Raw genomic sequence first — 20,261 nt, 5'->3', positions numbered from 1 at the left:
GTCGGGAAATTTTATTTACTCTTAGTGCCGCTTTCCCCCCTTTCCGTGCTTCGCTTAGTAGCGTCATCGGCATAGGGATTCACATATTGTCCTTGACTTATCGATTACCGATATCGCAAGGACGGAATCATTCCGGGATATTTAAGATACTTGAATTCCAAAAGAGCTGCTTTGAATCAAGACATTGATGCGCTTTAAGATCTGAGTTGCTCTTGTTTACGAGGTCGTCTCTGATCTCGCTTAAATAGGGGGTATGCTCGAGTCAACCTCCTTACGAAACATCAACTAATAACTTGGCCAGAGCTGTTCAAAGTTGCAAGAAATTACACTTTTGCAAGTGGCAGATGAGGTGAGATACTTAAATTCTGCAGAAACGAAGTCATGGTGTTGAAGTGTTCAACTGATCTAAACCCAATTCCACGCGAATCAAATGCCAAAACATCAAGTAATCTAGCGACAATGTTTCTCTATGAACCCGTCGCTATCTCATAACGTTTCCTCTAAACTTCAATCTGGTTCAAAAATCTCATAACATCAAGCAACACTCTTCCACCCAAATACCGCCCCGTCAAAGCCACAAACCCCCTACTTCCGTCCCTTCCTACCAGGCCGCTCATGTCTACCACCTCCATATTCCCCATCCTCTCCACTCTGACACTGCTCAGCAGTATATCCTATTCTCGCACATGCATCACAAGGTGGTCCGCCGGCACAAGCACCAATATAACTCCTCGCCCTGCATACACACATCGGACAGCGCCGTCTGTTGATGCCGAAGTCGTTAGGGTTTGGAACCCAGAGTGGGTCTTCGGTTGGTGTTGCTAGACAAGGGGCGAAAGGAGAAGTAGGTTGGTATTGAGCAGGTTGCGATTCAGACATTGTTGAACTACTTCCTGATGGACCGGCTGAGGTGTTTCCTGAAGACGGCGGGCCGGGCGCATTTGCTGATGACTGAGAAGGGTTATGAGCACCTGCAAAGCCGGATGGCGGAGTAAATGAAGATCTATCATCTGTTGAACTGCTTGCTGGGTGATCTGCCGAGGCGTTTTCTGCAGAAGGAGGTACGGCATCTTCTGGGGACGTAGAAGCTGGCAAGTGGCTTGGACTCGAGTCAGAAATGGACGCAATTATGTTTTGTGAAGCTAGGGCAGCTGACTCAAGCTCTGGTAACAGATAGTCTTCCGGAGGAGGTTGGGTGCCAGATGAGTCGCCGGAGTTGACGTTGGTGTTGTCGATTGTGTCATCTTCACCCCCAGCATCATCACCATTCCCTACACCGTCATCATCTCCATTATCATCTTCATCCCCACTATCATCGCCATCCCCAGTATTCTCTGCTTCTTTGGTGTCGTCTGACTTTGTGTGCCCTGTGTCTTCTTGATAGTCTCCATCTTCATCTTCATCCCCATCTCCCTCACCGTGTCCATCCTGGTTTCCCTCTTCACTTTCTCCACTCGAAGACCTGTTGGCAGCCGACTCTCCATTGTTTCGATCTACAGCAGAAGCTATTTCCGCTTGCCGTTCATCTTCTTCGCGGAAATGGCGATTAAGGAGAATAAGTGCAAGTGGTTCCATTAGTACACGGTCAGTGCTGAGGAGTGCAGCCTCCCCTTCAAGCCTGTGATTTCGATGTCCTCTGCTACCTCGAACATCCGGTGTGTCGTCCAGTTCACCCGCTCCATCCTCTCCACTGCCGCTATTCTGTCGAGACTCTTGTGTGTCGTCCGCTACTCCCTCTTCATACAGTCCACTCTCAAGATTCTCTGGTCTCTCATCCCCTTGCTCAAAATGTGCCCCAACTCCTTCCAAAGTATTCGATCCAACCGCAGAAGCCATATCGGGTGGAGGAATTCCCGGCAACTGCGTCGTCAATACCTCATGAAGATTTTGTGTTAGCCCAAAGCTCAACGCAGCAAGTGGAGGTCCGCTGCCACTTGTGACCTGAGGAGGAGGATCTGCACGGTTGGGGTTGGAGTTGAATTTTGGTGTTTCTTCTTCGTTGGGTTCAATTGTGGGTGCATTATTGTAAGTGAGGAATGAGTTGCTGGGGTTCTTTTCTTCTTGGTCATTTTGATTTTGACTATTAAGTGCGTCGTTCTCGGTATGGTCTGGCTGGCAAAAGTTGTTCGGATTTCCCGTGCCGGTTTTGGGTTTGGTTAGAGTTTCTTTTTGGGAATCCGAGTTGTTGTAGTTGTCTCCTTCTCCGCCAGTCAGAGCGTTGGGTGGAGTGTTGTTAGCCATCTCGCTTGATTTGGTTCGGAAGTGGGCTTGCACTGGGAGCCATTTCGACTTTAAGTACTGAGATTAATATCAAGAACCGTGAACGGGGAATTTGAAACTTCTTTCATGCTAGCCATTGGAAATAACTGGGAAGAACTCGTCTGAAAGCTCTATTACAGTGCAATATCTGGAATTTTGAGAGGCTTTTGGACTAAGAAGTAAAGAGAAGCACCGAAACATTCCTTAGATCTTCGCTGACCTTCCGTCTTAACCATCAAAGCAACGGTCCGATCTAATTCTCATCAACGAATCCTTGCTTCCACAGTGGTGTGGGCGTCAACAGACGAGAAGCTGCGATGTCCCATTTCATACGAAGTTCTAATAAAGACGGCCCTCTCACTTTAAAGGTCTCTATAAAAGTGTCACGAAACATTGTGTCCCTAGAAAGGTCTGAAAAGAAGCAGATGGATCATGCGACAAAGTATTCTGCTGAAGTAGATGTTGCCTCCTTTTTCGTGGGATCTGACACCGAGAACAAGAAAGACGGCCGTCACATGATGCGCAGGTACTAGTTTGTTACACCCGCCTTTTGTCATGCAGATACAGAGAGGTTGTGGGTACAACTTTAGGCAAGGCTGAAGGAGGGGGGTGGATTAGGTAAGGAAGGAGGGGTGGTTGACGTGTTGGAAGATAACGTGACTGAAACCGCATGCGAGACACTTCAGTGCAGCAGGAGGGGTTGGCACTAATGTATTATATTGTATTGGCTCGCACAGCGGCGGGCGAGTAACTATTTGATGAGAACAGAATGGGAAATATGCTGTGGTTGCCCAAGGTGGTGTAGTAACAAATGATATCAAGTTAGCCTCACTAGGGCTAACACCACCCTCCGATCCCTTCATGCATACGATGATCCAAACTCCGGCCAGCCATCAATCCATCCATACCAAGACAGAAATGTACCACGCAAACTCCGAGATGACCCGCGCACCCAAGGCTGACAGGCGAAATAATTCGCGCAGTGCACAATGTCAGGGCGAGCTCGGTGGCGGTCGCTTAGAAAAAGCTTCCCCCTGACCGACAGCCCCACGCTCCAAGACAAACATCACCGCCAACCAAATAAGCCCGCCTCACTTCCACTATTATCATCACATGAAAATCGAACTTCACTTGCGTTGTTGCTTGCGTTGGGTCTCCTTGTAGTCTTCATATGTGGCATTTGAAGCTCTGGGCTCATCGCTGGTGTGGCGGGCTTTGCGGTGGTTGTGGACTTCGATTGTGCCGCGCGAGGTGGTGGAAGTCTTGGAGGTTATGTATTTGTCTTCTGAGGTGGAATATTTAGCTTTTGTCAGACGAGTCTGTGTGAGGGTGCACAAACCATTGTCGGGGACACGACGGTACTGGAGACCGTCCGCGGGATTGAAACCATTTGCCATGCTTGTTCTGCTCGACGATGATGAATAATATGCTTCTGCTGAAGTCCGGCTTGAGGAGGATGTCCCCGAGGCGACTGAAGAGTCGCGGGAGTGAACGATGGCTTTGTGCTGGGTGTAGCTGTATTGTGACATTGTTGCTGCTGTGGGCTGGTTTGCCTTTATGATGGGCAGACTCGGGGATTTGATTGCTGCGGATTAGGTGTACAGCAGGGCGTAACAATGGGCGTGGCTGCTGGGTTAAAGAAGAATAAATCTAGAAGTCAAAGTGTACTCAAGAATGTGAAATAAAAAAGATGGGAAAGCATTTTATACCTGGAGCAATTAGCAACTGATGGTGGCCAATTGGGGGCTAGAAGGCCGAGAGCAGGGCAGTCTTCCGGGCGAACTCTTTTCCTCAGACCGAGGAGCGATGTGGTGACTGGTGGGATCGACACAACTTCCAGGTGACTGCGCCTGGTTGCCACCCCTCCATTGAGACGCAGCAATTATTAAAGAGCCGGTGACTCAGAAAATGAAACATTGAGCTCGGTGAGCATTTGTTCTTCCGTCCCGAACAGAAAGAAAAGGGACGTGGATTGCCGAGTGCGAGAAATTGGGGCCGCAGCGTTTAAGGCAACCCTCGCCGCGTTAAAAGACGAATGGCTTTGGGCACCAACGGCCTGCACACCGAGTGCCTGACAGATTGAGAGCAAATCAAATGGCAAAAGCATGTTGAGCATGCGGTAAGCGTGCTGCTGCGCCTTGCAGAGGTCGTGGGCTGACTAGCAGGCTTTCTGAGAGGTGTTCCTGGCAGAAACGGTCAACCACGCAAACAATAATAAAGCACCGCGACCCAGCGCGTCTCGAAGATTGCTCGAGCTCACAATAAATCGCTCAAAATCATAATTGGGGGTGGTCTCCTTGTTGCAAGCTTGTAAATGAAGATCTTGGATGAAGGATTTCAGCTGAACCCGTACTGCTGACCGACGGAGCCCGCAGCCTTGGTTTACCTGAAATAGACGCCGGCTAGCTAGGACGCGTAAGGGGCACTCAAACCCGTGATAATGGTTGCACACAGTTGGGACTCGGTGAGGATACCAAGTCGGAACCGGCCGGATAGTGTCGTCGCCGTCGCTGGTCGGTATGTTGATGGAAGTGATGTTGAGTGAAGGCTGCGTGTTCGATGATCTGCCACCAATCATTTCAAGCCCTTGGGTCTAAACCCTTTTCGGGACACAAAGCACGTGATCTCCACACCCTCGCATGAATCCTTGCAGGAGCAACGTCTCCGATTCATCAGAAAGCTCCAGGTACAATTGCAGGCTCCCAATTCAACGTGGCCAGTATTTGAAAGGTATATTCGACTTCTCACCTCTCAATCACCATCCATCTACTGACTAACCTCCTTGCTGCAGACTCTCACCCCAATTGAAAAAACATGCGTTTCCTCGCCCTCTCAATTGCCGCTCTGGCAGCCATCGTCGCCGCTGAGGAAGTTAAGGTCGAAGTGACCCGCGCTGTCGAGTGTGACCGCAAGTCGCAGAAAGGCGACAAGATCTCAGTCCACTATCGCGGCACATTGCAATCAGATGGCAAGCAATTCGACGCCAGCTACGACAGAGGACAGCCATTGAGCTTCGTTGTTGGAAAGGGAAGCGTCATCAAGGGGTATGGCGTCCAACACAAGAATAAGGGATGGTGCTGATTGATATGCAGATGGGATGACAACCTGATCGACATGTGCATTGGCGAGAAGAGGACTCTTACCATTCCTCCTGAGTTTGGTTATGGAGACCGGAACATGGGCCCTATCCCAGCTGGCAGCACATTGAGTATGTTCTTCTACGGATGATACTAGGGTTCCTGCTGATAGATTGTAGTCTTTGAGACCGAGCTGATGGGCATTGATGGTGTCAAGGCACCAGAGAGCATCATTGAAAAGACTGTAAGCAGCGTCGCGAGCGAGGCTACCGAGGGTGTCAAAGCTGCAATCAAGAGCAAGATCGCAGAGGCTGCCGAGGCTGCTAAAATTATTATTGCTGATACTGATGGTGATGGGCAGGAACATAACGAGTTATAGAGCACAAGTTGTGATCTGAGTTCTTGATATGGAGGACGTTTGGACATACTGGTGGGGATGCGGATCTGCTGTGCCGCTGGGAGATGGCGGATATCAGAAACTCCTTCTCGATCACACAGACAGAGCATCCAAAACCAAAGTACTTGCACACTCTGCTCCATAGTCCTGTTTTTGTTTTTTTATTGTGATGTATTCGAACCTCACAAAGTTGTGTTCGGCTGGTGGGCAGTGCGATTGGGAGAAGTTGCCATCCTGCGACCGCCAGCCTCGCGGCTGTTTTTGAGTGCAAACTTTAATCACTTGCTCCTTCCCACACTTGCTTTCAAACTTCTTTTCGTCAACACCGCCAGCAATCCATTTTTTAGGTCTTGAATCAAATATTGACAACCAGGAATATGCCTTACACACCGCCTTTCCAAGCAATCATCAACAGCCTTCAGCCCCAACTCACGTTGGGCCACGTGGGCCTTGTCACATGGTGAAATATCGGAGCCAGAATTGTTATCGCGTCCAAAGAAAGCTTCTGAGACAGGAAATTTCGAATTAAGGAATTCGACGAATGCAGTTGATGCGCCTCAAATAATCGGAGCTTGGGCAGATGAGGCTCTCGCAACATCCAGCCTGGACATCTTCTCGGCTTTTGGCTTTCAGATACCAGTAGAAATGATTTGCCGCCCTCTGAGAGACTCACTGCAATATACCCGCCTCTTGGCATTGTTCAGGACCCAGGATCGACAAATCCGGTGCTGTTTAGACGAGGTACCGCTTTTTGATCTCCCCGATTATACCGCTTTCTCGTACTGCTGGGGAAGTCTTGATGACACGGGACTATTTTTGTCGACAATAAAGGTTTCCACGTCAGACAAAATCTCCGAGCGTTTGCACTACTTAAAAAATTTCACGAGTATGGGTGGAGGCTTTATGTATCAACCAACGGGGACAACCGGGAAAGGGGGACACCAAGTGCAACTCATGAGAATTATTTACTCAAGGGTCACGGGTGTGATTGCATGGATTGGCGAATCTTCTGATGATAGCTCCCAAGCTATCGCGGCATTGAAAAGAATGCCGGCCACAACATCTTCAAGTGCGCGAGATACAATTTGGGAGGGACTTGAGAGCCTTTTTGCTCGCCCTTATTGGAAAAGAATTTGGATTATTCAGGAAATTGTTGTTGTTGCTAAGATCTCGTTTGTGGCATTGACTCCATTGCCTGGGGTGAAATGGAAGCTGCAAACGAAGGGCGCCCGACAAAAACCAACTACTCATACATCCAAACCATTTCAAGCTTCCGGAGGAAACCCCATAACCAAGAGCCGGTGGGCCTTCTAAGCTTTATTTATTTCACAAAAAGGCGCTTTCAACCGTCTCGCATAACAAGATTTTTGCGCAACGAGGGCTGTGCCATGACCGAGATATTTCAAATTTGTTAAAATTGAACATTAGCACTTCACGAAAGTTCGAACTTTGGAGGTCAATGATCGTCATTAGCTTTTTGCGGTCGCTTGTTCATGGTGTGATGAAATATAAACTTTTTCTCTATTGACCATCTTCTCCAAATCCTCCACTCTCAGGGCTTGAGGGTAAAGCATTATGATCTCGGGGCCCTAGGAAGGTTTTGCAGTTGACTTATTTGGCTGATATAAGTATCTCGTTTTACAAAGTTAGAGTTTATTGGCATTGTTTAAACTCGCAATTGCTTCTGATTTTCGCTTCCCTTGGCCGCCTGGGCTACCCAATATCTCCTGCTGCAACAGATTGCAAGCCTGTGGGTACGCTCACATGGCGCCTTCAAACCTCTGCGCATTGTCGAGTAGAACAGCCGTGTTCGCCTGGATAAGGGCCTTGGAAAGCATAGCTTTGGAATGCCCAAACTTGCAAGCTTCTTCTGTTCCAGGTTCATCGTTAGATTCTTTCGTTTCTTTCTCTTTCTCAGGTTCATGAAGTGTCAGCCCCTCAATCAAGGCCGCGCAAAGCTTCCGGGAGTCCAAAAACAGACGATTCTTCCTCCCTGACGGTGTCATCATTGGCGAAGTCGATGAGATCATCCAATTCCTCCAAACTCTCGATTCTCGACTTGGCTTGAGCTTGGGCAAGCAACCGCCCATACGTTTGGCTGTTGATTATTATGTCGTCGAACCCGAGCTCGAGGTCTGAAGGAGCTACGATGGAGGCAGTGTCCGAGGAACAAATACTCCCAGTCTTGCTGTCAGTAACGTTGACAGATGTGGCGACTCTGATGATAGGATTTTCTGAGCGAAGGGACCGTGTCGCGTGGATGGAGGTCCCAATTAAATCTTTCTGCTGCAGCATCAGTTTGATCTCAGAAAGAGTGTCCGTGTAAGTGATCAGCCATGACTTTGGCATCAGTTCAAAATTTTTCATACATTTGAAGTAGCTGTATCAAGAGATTTATAGCTGTCTACTAACCACGCAGAGCATTGAGCAGCTTATTCAACCTCGTTTCATTCCACATCATTCGCAATCTTGATCGCCATCGTATCTGGCTAGGATCGGGCACCCCAGCCACAATCTTTTGGAGTTCCGAGTTCCAGACAGCTGAAAATTACCATGCGCTAGTAAGTGCAATATCAAGTACCATAGGTAGTTCTGCTTGTGAGGTTCACGAGTCCACTAGGTCCGTCTCCACAACAGGAGACTTTGGATTTGCGAGAGAGGCACAGATGACCGTTGACTTGGAGCAGATTGAGATCGTAGCCATTGGTGCATCTTTGTACTTCGATTGCAAGCCGTATAGATATTTTGTCGTCGTGATCCATTTTGTAGCAGGTTTCACCTGACTAAGTTGTCAGTGAACCTTTTGGTGATCCTCGGAGGAGTTGCGTCTTACCACAATTTCAACTATTGTTATTGGGTCCATAACTTGAAGTCACTTGATAGATGGTTAGCAAGGAGACGGATTTGGGAGCATCAGCAAGGGATGCAAGACGACTTTTGGATACGAGGCTGCACGAGGGCGAAGTTTCGACTCAGAGACATCCCTTGTCTGTTGTGGCGGCTGAAATAATCTGAAACTAGTGCTCTATCTGGGGAAATCAGGGGTATAAAATATATGCTACGAGATCTTTAGGCCAATCCATCGATTTCCAGTATGCACAAAGAATCGGACGAGCCGGTGCAACACGGGACATTTGGCCATCCCCTTGGATTACTTGATCCTGCTTAGGTCAAACAGGATCGCTTGACCCGCATGAATGAGTGGATTCTTGACATCTCCTATGCTTCCCCCTCTTTGATAAACTTCCATCGTTCGATTCAGTGTAGGAAATAAGTAGAGTAGAGTAGAGTAGTGGGCCCTACTCATATTCTACTCAAATAAATTTCTCACTACTCATACTCTACTCAATACTCTACTCAACTACTCTAGAATATTCTAGAGTAGTTGAGTAGTATACACGTGATGTTACACGTGACACGCTAGCCTAATTAGGTAAGGCTCTGGAGTGGCCCGAGTCTAGTACCACTGTACTACCCAATCAAGTAGTGGCAAGGCTTGGTAAGCAAGGTAGAACCTTAATATATTCTTAGGCTTCCTTAGCTATTAAGGGCAAACTCTTCTCTTAAGGTACTCTTATTATTTAAATTATATAATAGACTTAATAAGAGTACTATTAAGATAATATCTTATTTAAAAAGCTAGGGGTTATTTAAAGACGAATGCTTTAATTTTTAAGCTTGTTTAAAGTTAAAGGTTTTAATATATAGAGAAAACGAAAATACTATAAGTTAAATCATATAATATCTGGTTTCTGATTTACTACTTTTTTAATATAGGTCTATTCTGCTATTCTGATTAGTCGGCTCGTTCTTATACCAAAAAAATTAGAAATACCAAAAAATTTTATAATCCTAGAGAGGGTTCGAATAATTAAGAAGTATTTATACCCAGATCCCGTTATAATATAGTACAGGACAGGATCGTATTTTGTTCTGGGGTATTTATTATATTATATAAGCTATTAAGTATACTTAATAATATATTATAGCTCTTCTTTAATTATTAGTAATACAGATTTGGTTTATAGAAATAACCTACCTTATTATATAACTTTATTGGATTTGACTAGAAACCTCCTATTCTATTATATATCTACCTATAAGCTTCTCGCTTGTATTTAGATATCTATTTACCTTATATTTTATATATAGAGGCTATTTAGAAGCTAATTATACTATTAATTCTAGGGAATATATTTCTTAATATATAATTTATATTATAAGTTCCGGTATCTAGTAATAGAGTATTTGGGAGAGGTATCTATAAGGGGTATCTGGTATCTAATAATATTTGAGTATTTGGGAGAGGCATCTGGTAATAGAATATTTGAGAGAAGTATCTGAAAGAGATATCTAATATCTGGTAATAGAGTATTTGGGAGAGGTATTTGAGAGGGGTATTTGGGAGAGATATCTAGTAATAGAATATTTGGGAAAGGCATTTGGGAAAGGCATTTAGGAGAGGCATCTGGTATCTGGTATCTAATATTTGAGTATTTGAGAAAGATATCTAGTAATAGAGTATTTGAGTATCTTATATAAATATATAAGATTTGGATTCGAGTTTATATAATTACCGGAACTATATAACCTCTATACTCTCTTATCTTATAAATATTACTTTATCTAATTATTCTAATTTCTCTATCTCTAAATATAGATTAGGATCGGAATAGTAGGTTATATTATTCAGGATTATTTCGTTTAGTAGTTATAGTCTACTACCTAGAGATATTCTATATAGAATATATATTTTAGTAAGCTAAATATTTAGAGATAACTATTTTATATAGTTTCGATTATCTTTAGATTATTTTATTTAAACTATATTTAGATCTATTATAGCTTTATTAAAAGTAGACCCTTAATCCTTATATATAGTAATGGCCTAACCAAGGGTTAGTAGAACCTGGGTCCTCTAAATACTTAGCCTATATATAGGTTTCGTATTTGAATTCTTAATTAGAAAAATAGGTATAATTATAGGTTTGAGTTAAGGGAAGTCTAAACTATTTGGATTATTATATTATATTAGAATATAAAATAGAGGTTAATTATAGAGGATATAAGAGCTATCTACTTTTACTATCTTAGTATTTAAATTATAGATAATACTAACTATTATATTTTAGAATCTATTAACTAATTCACTTTTTATATAAAAGTTATAGAGGAATATAACTAGTATATCGGATATATATATTAGGAGCCCAGAACCCTTAAGTCTATTACTATCTTCTATAAGGAAAGCTTCTATAAGAATATATAGGAGGGGTTTTCCGGTTAATTATATTAGTATTTTATACTTTATTATAAAGAAGAAAATCTTCTAATTCTTTATATTAGTAAATTCTTTTATATATTAATAATTATTTCGGGCTTATAGCTTATTTTACTAATAGAATATTATAGGAGGCATCTTATAACTATATATAAGCTGCTTTACTATTATTTATTTATTTAGTAGATTAATATTATCTTAAGTTATTTTTATATTTTTAGTTTAATATAATAATATTTAATAGGCTATATCTCTTTACTACTATATAGACTCGGTAAGAATTACTATATTATTAAATTAGGGCCATATTTCCCTATAAGGTAATAAGGATAGATTTTCGATAGGGCTTTATATTTAGAGAGGCTTATTATTTACTAGTAGAAACTAGTAAAAATTACTAAGGGTAACTATAATAGAAAGTCTACTAAATATAGCCCCTGATTCCGTAAGTAGACTAAATATTTCTTTATATTATTAATTCATATAATATAATAGATTTTTACTAGTTATATTAATTTTATTTATAATAAGTATTCTCTTATTTCTTAGTATATTTCTTTAGTTAGTTTTATTAGCCGTATTTACTAAGCCCGAACCTATACTTATTTCAAAAACAGTATATACTATAGATTCCTTAATATAAGATATAGTTGCCCCTATTAGAATAGATAATATAACCTTATTTGAAATATTAAATAGTTTTATACTAAAGAGAAAGGCCTTAATAACTTCCGTTTTCTCTGTTTTTCCTTTATTTCTAATATAAAATAGAATTTATTTAGATAGATCTATAACCAGATTTTATAATATATAAAGTATAGTATATAAAAAGGTCTTTATTATTATAAGTTATTTCTTGTTTAGTTTAAACTTGGTTCTAATAAATTAAATAAGGTTTACTAGAAACTAATTAACTTTAGTATAAGCTTTAAGCTATATAAGGCTAATAGAGTTAATATTAATAAAAAATAGTATTAGAATTAGTTCTATAGACTTGAGGTCTCTATTAGCTAAATAAGGCCTATTAATAGATATTATAGATTTATCTAAGGGCTTATTTCTCTTCTGAAATCTCTTGAATTTATCTTTCTATACTAATACTATATCTTTATTATATTATTCTCCTATATCCAGATTAGTAAATAAGAAAGGCCTCTAGATTCGGATATTCTCAAATATAGGTAGGTTTGGGTTTAAGTAAATTGTATTTTTACTAGCCTCTTTATTCTATTTAGAATATACCTCGAACTATACTTATAATAGATAGAATATCTCTATATCTTTAAATATATATTAGTTTAGGCCTTTATTTCCTTTTTCGTCTTTAATAACCGGATCCGTAATCTCGTTCCTGTCTTATTCCTTATTTTCTAGTTACTATAACTTCTAATTAAGGTCTATTTACTTATTTCCTTTTTAAATATATATTATATTTAAAGCCAGGTATCTAATATAAGGTAAAAAAGTAGGTTTTAAGATATTCTAAAAATAAGAATAGGTATCTCTTATATCCGGAAACTATCTTATATCTATTATATATTCTTTAAATACTTAATTAAGATTCTTCCAGGAAATAAATAACCTAAAAAGGGCTTTATTAATATTATTTTCCGCTTCTCGAATATATTCCGGTTTAATAGAATAACTATTTATAATACTAAGAAATAACTTCTAGATTAAAGAAATAGTAAATACAGAAGATTAATAGACTAATTTTTATATATATATAGCTAACTTGAGATATATAATATCTAATATAAAGTATTTGGAATTAGCCCTGGCTATAATAATAAGAGAGATCTAGTAGATATATTTATAGAAATAAAAATACCGGAGCTTGGGTCTATAATATAAATAATTATTATATACCGAGCTACTAATAGCTTATTAAAGTTTAAAGAACAGATATTTAGTATTATAAGCCGAATTAGCTCTTTTATCCGGTCTAGATAATACTATAATACTATAGATATAATATTTAATAATTTTTAAATTAAAGCTCTTAGTTTTCTTATAAGATATATAATAAGCTTTATAACTAAAGAGGTAACTAGCTACCAAAATATAGCTAACCTCTCTTTTTTAAATAAAATAATTCTATACTTTTATAAAAAACTTACTATAATTAGTATTTTTAAACCGCTCTTATTTCTGAATAGGGTTCTTTACCTAGATAGTATTCTCTAATATATATTTTAATATAGCTATATATATTATAAGCTAATATTACTTTTAAAAGAGTTTTATTATATAGTTTAATATATAGTATACTTTAGTAAGGGTATTAGCCCTATTAGGGATAAAAGTAATATTATTATTAGACCGGATTATAGAATAAATAATATAGTTATACTTATTTATATTTATATTATTATAAATAAGTTTAATCTTACCGAGCTTATTAACTACTATAATTATAAGTTATTTCTTTAGGAAACAGAACCTGTATTTAGGGTAGTTATATTTATAGTAGTATATAGTATAGTTATACTTTTAATATTTATAAATAATATAGTTAGAATTTTAGTTTAGCTAAAATTCTCATTCTTTTATAGAGCTTATTAGAAGAATAAGGGGCCTATTACTTCTAATATCCATATTATTATTACTATTAAATACTAAGTCAGGAGTTCTATTATATATATATTATTAGCTTCTATTATCTCTTTCTAGGCCTATTATAGGAAACTTTCTAAATACTTAAATAATAGTAATATTTACTAATTCAGATATAATTAACTTAATATAAGTAATTATTCGAGCTTAAAAGGCTTTATTTTTACGAATATATATATAGAGCTTATTAAATTCTATATTACTACCTATTTATATAAGTATATAGAGATATAAAATAAGGTAATTATTCTTTTTAATAATACTAAAATAGTTTATTATCTTACTAAGGATATTTATCTTACTAGATATTAAATATAGTAAATAAAAAAAAATACTTCTAGAATAATATAGAAGAATATAATAATATAAACCGGATTACTAATTACTATCTATTACTATAGTATTTATATTACTATAAGAGATAGTAAAGTATTAAATCTAATTCCTATAAGCTTTAGTACTATACTATTATATAAGTTCAAAAGATTAATTATAACCTACTATACTGAAATATCTTATTAAGAAATCTGTTTTAGGATCTCGTATTATATTAATAGCTTCTATCTAAAGGATTCCGGATTAAAAAACGAGATTAATTTCAAGTTTTCTATAAAACGGATAATAATCGGGTCTTTTATTAGAATACTAGCCTTTATTTACTTGGTAGCCTACTTAATTATATTATTAGATAGGCCAAATAGGTCTTCTTATACTTATATTTAATCCTCTTACTAAGCCTAAAAACTATTACCTAAACTAGTCTAATAAAGTAGGATAGTATTATATAATAAAAATATAAATATATAATATTTTATAAACCTAGAAATAATTATTAGCTCTTATTATTAATAATAATAGAAATTATATATGGCTAGTAGTTTAGGATTCTTCTTACTAATAACTATAATAGCTGAAAGCCTATTTAGTAAAGCTTTAAAAAACAGACTCTTATTCTATAATATTTCGTTTTTAATATAGCTTCCTATCCTAAAAGAAAATAAGATAGAATATATAATAGTAAAGAAATCTTTATCTTAATAAGAATTTATAGAATATAAACTAGTAATAGAATAGAATCTAATCTGAGGTATATAAATAGAGGGCCTATTATCTATATTATTATTTCTAGTAATACCCTATTATAATATCTTAACTACTTTTATAATCTTTATAAAGAAAGTATTTAAGGGATTATAGGTCTCTTTATTCTAGTTAAAAAAGAAAGTACTTCCCAGAATTAATTCCGGCTCTACTTTTTTAAAAGTAGTATTTAAGTTATTCGAGAATAAATCCCCTCCTAAGTCTATAATATAACCTATTCTACTATTTTCTATATCCGGTTCGGTAATAATAGTATATTCCTTAAAAGCTACTAGTATAAAGTTATTATTCTATTTATTTAATAGAGTATAATCTATTTGAATATAGTATTAATATAGAGAATTATTTATATATAGCTATTATAGAATAGTAAGTACTTTTATCTTTTTTATTTTATAAAATCTAGCCAGATTCTATAAGCTCGGTTCTTGTTCCACTTTCCAGGAAATCGTTATTACTTTATAAAAGACTAATTCTCTTAAGGGCAGGATATATAATAGTTAGTTATAGTTCTAATAAAAGATATAGAAGTAGTTCCGGATATTATTATATTTGATTTCTTTTTAAATACTTTTATTTAATTTCATAATATATCTAATTAGGTAAGAGTATATAATTAGAGCCTTTTTAATAAATATAAGATTCTTTAATTCTTTTAAATATTTATTATATTATATAATATTAATATAATTCCCTAATAAATATTTTGGAACTCTATCTTTTATAATATCTCCTATATAGGTAGTATATAAAGAAATAATATAACCAGAATTAGTACTATAATAACTAAATAGATAATTACTATCCCGAAATCGAAAGTCCTTAATACTCAAGCTATCTAATTAATAGATTAGATAGAATATACTATATATCTTATAGGGAGACTACTTAGCTTCTATATTAATATATATATAGAATACTTCTAAATAGGATCTTTTAATATTAGTAGTAATTATAGATAGGAAATCTATAGTATCCTTTTTAAATATAGAGAATTCTTTAAAAAAAACAGACTGAAATAAAGCCGGCTCGGCTAGCTTAATATTAGGCTATTACTATACTTGTTTTCTTTTCCTTAGCTATAGAATTACTTAATTATTTACTTCTATTTTATACTATCTTTAAATATAGTTTTTTTTAGCTATTTAGTAGTTTTATAAAAGTCGCCTAGTAAACTCCTATTATATTTCTAGATAAAGAGTTAATAAAATGTCTAATATAATTAAAGAAAAGAAGAAAATAAATAAGCTATTATTAAAATAATATTCAGGTACTAGAATATTTAGTTCTATACTTACTAGGAACATTTATATATATAGAATAATAGATAGAAGTAAATATATTTTAACTTTAAAGAATATATAAAAATCATATAATAGATTATATATTTATAAAATGAAATAGGAAAATAGGGCTTTTATTTATATAAAATCTCTTAGTAAAGTCTAGAAATTATTTCAAGTATGAAATTACTTTTATAATAAGACTAGAATATCCTAAAACTATAATCTAGGGAATTATAAAAAAAAACCTTATATAGGTTTATAAACGGTATTATATTATCTGGAGATAATATATTATATATTATTCCAGTTTATATTTAAATAATTAAGTATTTATCTAATTAGATAGTATTCGGTATTTCGATATCTAGTTTTTAATATCTGATATCTAGTATCTGGTATCTGGAATCCGGTATTTAGTATCTGGTATCTGGCCTAGTATCTAGAATCTGGTATCTGGAATCCGGTATTTGGTATCTGGTATTTAGTATCTAATATCTGGCCTAATATCTGGAGTCTGGTATCTGGAGTCTGGTATTTGGTATCTGATACCTAGTATCTAGTATCTGGAATCCGGTATTTGATATCTAATATCTGGCCTAGTATCTGGAGTCTGGTATCTAGAATCCGGTATTTGGTATCTGGCATCTGGCCTGGTATCTAGAGTCTGGTATTTGGCATCTAATACCTAGTATCTGGCATCTGGAGTCTGGTATCTGGTATCTGGCATTTGGTATCTGGTATCTAGAGTCTGGTATCTGGAGTCTAGTATCTGAAGTCTAGTATTTCGGGAGATTAAATAATTAATAGAAGCTTATTTAGTTTTAAAATACTACTTATATTATTATAATACCTTTATATTTCCTTTACTTACTTCTTCTATATTTTATATAAGTATATATATCTTTCGACTCTATATCCTATATCTATCTATTATTCTCTTCTTATTACTAGTACTTATATTTGTATTTATTTAATTTAAATAATAATACCTGTATTTATTTCCCTTTCTTAATACCCTAATTTAATATATCTCTTTTATTTCCTATTCCTTAAATAGATTACTAGTTTAAATATTAATTAGTTCCTAATATATATTATTTTAATCTACTATAGGCCAATTATATTTCTAAGTTAGAAATTGCTCTTAATTAAGGATTTTTTAGCTAGATCCTATATCTTAAAGCTTTTTCTAATATCTATAAAATCTCTATCTTTCCGGATAAGTATCTATTATAGGAGAGTAAAAGACAGGTATAAGACGGATATAATAGTAGTAAATAGATATATAGACTTAATTAAGGCTATTATTATAGCTATAATATATTCGGATATATATTTATATAAGATTTCAATATCTTAATATATAAATAAAAGAGGCTTTTAAGCCCGAATATACTATATTTAGGATTCGATTCTTTTACTATATATTTTCTTTACTAGGTCTTTTTATTCTTCGGGATTTTCAGGCCTTTTCTTATTCTTTAGAAAAGTAACTCCTATATTATAGGCTGTTTTTCTTTTACTATTCGGATTATTCTCTATAATCTGTAATTTGCTTCTTAGTTAATATAACTAGTTCTTCTAATAAAATATATTTCAAGATATATAGATTTAAAAGAAATTATTAATCTATAATATAAGTTTATTATAATTTAATAGAAGATTCTATAGGTATAGTCTGAGTTTATCTCAAGTTTATTATCTAAATATATAAAACTCGATAGCTATTATAGCCTTATCTATTTATTTCGAATCTAATATTAATAAATAAATATTATATATTTTATTATATAAAGCTAATATATCCCTTTATTTATTAATTTTCATATCTATAATCTTTATCTATAACTCGTCTATTATATTTTTAACCTTTTTTTACTTTTCTATTAATAGTTCTTTGGATTTATAAACTATATTATTATAATAGTTCTATTTAGCTTAAGAGGTTCGGAATAGCTAGCTATAGTTAGATCTTCTTCTTCTTTTACTAGTTTACTAAGCTATTCTACTATATTATTAGAGTTATTTATTTCTATTATATTAATATCTGGATTAATTCTTTATCTTTATTAGTATTTATTAGGGCTAAGGTTTAGAGTATTTAAGGGTACTATTATCTCTTCTACTAGTTTCCTTTATTACTATTTTTGTTTATAATATTAGTATAACTTATTTCTAATTAGTTTTATTTCCTAATAAAAATATATTCTTGGGCTTATTTTACTATTATTTAATATATAGAATATATAAAATAAGGCGGAATAAGGTCGGTTTATAAGATCTAGTTATAGACTACTACTAGATTATATATATAATAGCCAGGTTTAGTCTATTAGTTTTATTAGAATAGATATAATAGTACTTTTATTTAAATATTTTAGCTAGATATCTAGTTATTTTTATCTAGATACTATAGAATACAAATATTACTAAGCCTTAAGCCGAGACTATAATTAGAATACCTACTAAATTTTCTCTTTATAGAAAGTATATATCTATTACTATATTTCCTAAATATATTTAGTCTTGGTTTTCAAAGCTCTATTTAATATATATATTACCTTACCTTATTTATAATAATTGGATTAACTCTTATCTAATTATATCTATATATTAGCTTATATATTCTTTTATTTTAAACTTAGTAAAAGTGAATTTAGTAATAGTATCTTATTTCTTTCTTTAGGGCTCTATTACCGGAATTGAATTTATTTATTATATAGTTATATAATAGAGTTATTTTCTCTTTTTAGTATATTCGTTTAGCTAACCTCTCTATAAATATAGTAATTCCAATCTTATCTCTATTATTATATTACTAGTACTAGTATATTTCCCTTATCTAATTTATCTATTTACTTAGGTACTAATACCTCTTTCTATAGATCTTTATATACTTGAATTATTTCTAGCTAAGATACTAGTAAAAATTCCAGGCTTATTTCTACTATTTAGGAAAGCTTAAGTATATTATACCTATTTCTAGCCTTATTAGATTATAGTAATACTAATATTTTATTTATAATTACTACTATTTCTTATTAAGCCAAGTTTCTATATCTATTTACCTTCTAATTTAAGTAAAATCTCCTAACCTAAAATATTTACTACTTCTAAAACTATAGCTTCCTCTATTAACTAGTCTCTTACTTTTTTAACTATTTTTTCTCAGGTTATACTATGGATTTATTTTAGAGATAGTAGAACTCAGATTTTTATTAATATACTATAGAGTTCTTATAACTATTATATAGGGGCTTTCTTATCTTAAAACTTCTAAAATCGAAATATAGAAGATATTTAAACTTATTATTTTAACTTTAAATTATTCTATAGTATATTATATTCCGAGTTTAATATTACTTTTTCAGGTAATAATCTTTAGCTTAGCTATATCTATAAATACTATTAGCTTCTATAAAACCCAAAGTTTATTATTATCTATAATATTTTTAGCTTTTATAATTATATTTCGGTTTTATAAAACTCAAGCTTATTTTCTATTTCGGTTTTACTAACTTCTTTTATTATAGATTTCTATATCTTTAATCTAAAGCTAAATACTAATATAATTCTTCCTACTATAAACTCATACTTTAATATACTGAATTTATTTATTTCCGGTAATCTATCTAGTAATTCTATTAGTAGAGTATTAGTTTACCTATTTTCTCTAACTATATTAGTTCGGAATAATAATAATATATATATTTCTTTACCTTAATATAATTCTTTATCTTAATATAATTCTTTACCTTAATATAGTTCTTTACTACCTCTTTTTAGATCTAATAATAAGGAGGTAGATCCCGACCTTATAGGCGAAATATTTACTTTTAATAATAGTAACTTATAAATCTTTCTACTAATATTTCTATAAATAGATTTCTTAGTTAATAGTATAGTTTACTAATATTATAGTATTTATAGCTTTAATAATATTAATAATATTTCTTCTATAATATATTTTACTAATAAAAGCTAGTTAGAAATATATGAGTTCTTTTATAGCTATAACTCGAAATATATATATTATAATAAAGACTAGTTTATTAAATACCTTAAATTAAAGAGATAAATATAACTATACTAGGCTTATATTATATAATATATATTTAAGATAAAGACTATAGGTATCTATAGAGGTATTCTAACTAATAGAATTAGTCTGAATAAGATATATAAAGCTATACTATACTACTGGATTTAAAATATAATTATTACTATAGGCTAAAATATACTAA

At 34.3% G+C, this 20,261-nt stretch overlaps 5 protein-coding genes across 5 annotated transcripts; 2 read left to right on the top strand and 3 right to left on the bottom strand.

The window, feature by feature from the left end:
- Nucleotides 1-585: 585 nt before the first annotated feature.
- Nucleotides 586-2,241, bottom strand: K444DRAFT_636754 (uncharacterized protein; the record flags this gene model as incomplete). Its single annotated transcript, XM_024884042.1, has 1 exon — nt 586-2,241. The coding sequence occupies one exon, from the start codon at nt 2,239-2,241 to the stop codon at nt 586-588; it is 1,656 nt and encodes a 551-aa protein (XP_024728366.1).
- A 1,101-nt stretch (nt 2,242-3,342) lies between these two features.
- Nucleotides 3,343-4,103, bottom strand: K444DRAFT_232879 (uncharacterized protein). The gene has a single exon (XM_024871238.1). It carries the CDS (start codon nt 3,786-3,788, stop codon nt 3,387-3,389), a length of 402 nt encoding a protein of 133 aa, XP_024728365.1. The 5' UTR covers nt 3,789-4,103; the 3' UTR covers nt 3,343-3,386.
- Nucleotides 4,104-5,073: 970 nt separating this feature from the next.
- On the top strand, nt 5,074-5,715 carry K444DRAFT_544698 (uncharacterized protein; the record flags this gene model as incomplete). The annotated part of the gene is made up of 3 exons (XM_024876075.1): nt 5,074-5,303; nt 5,352-5,467; nt 5,516-5,715. The coding sequence occupies 3 exons, from the start codon at nt 5,074-5,076 to the stop codon at nt 5,713-5,715; spliced, it is 546 nt and encodes a 181-aa protein (XP_024728364.1).
- A 325-nt stretch (nt 5,716-6,040) lies between these two features.
- K444DRAFT_232860 (uncharacterized protein) lies at nt 6,041-7,223 on the top strand. Its single transcript, XM_024871237.1, has one exon. The coding sequence runs from the start codon at nt 6,379-6,381 to the stop codon at nt 7,045-7,047; it is 669 nt and encodes a 222-aa protein (XP_024728363.1). The 5' UTR covers nt 6,041-6,378; the 3' UTR covers nt 7,048-7,223.
- A 448-nt stretch (nt 7,224-7,671) lies between these two features.
- Nucleotides 7,672-8,495, bottom strand: K444DRAFT_636751 (uncharacterized protein; the record flags this gene model as incomplete). The annotated part of the gene is made up of 4 exons (XM_024884041.1): nt 7,672-8,073; nt 8,103-8,113; nt 8,146-8,274; nt 8,315-8,495. The coding sequence occupies 4 exons, from the start codon at nt 8,493-8,495 to the stop codon at nt 7,672-7,674; spliced, it is 723 nt and encodes a 240-aa protein (XP_024728362.1).
- Nucleotides 8,496-20,261: the final 11,766 nt, after the last annotated feature.

Source organism: Hyaloscypha bicolor (assembly GCF_002865645.1).
Source record: "Hyaloscypha bicolor E unplaced genomic scaffold K444scaffold_182, whole genome shotgun sequence".
NCBI lineage: Eukaryota > Fungi > Ascomycota > Leotiomycetes > Helotiales > Hyaloscyphaceae > Hyaloscypha > Hyaloscypha bicolor.
This window is presented reverse-complemented; position numbering and strand designations above follow the sequence as displayed.

What these genes read in the sequence shown, in the direction of transcription:
- K444DRAFT_232860 (XM_024871237.1), top strand. Translation starts at nt 6,379, where the DNA reads ATGATTTGCCGCCCTCTGAGAGACTCACTGCAATATACCCGCCTCTTG.
- K444DRAFT_232879 (XM_024871238.1), bottom strand. Translation starts at nt 3,788, where the DNA reads ATGTCACAATACAGCTACACCCAGCACAAAGCCATCGTTCACTCCCGC.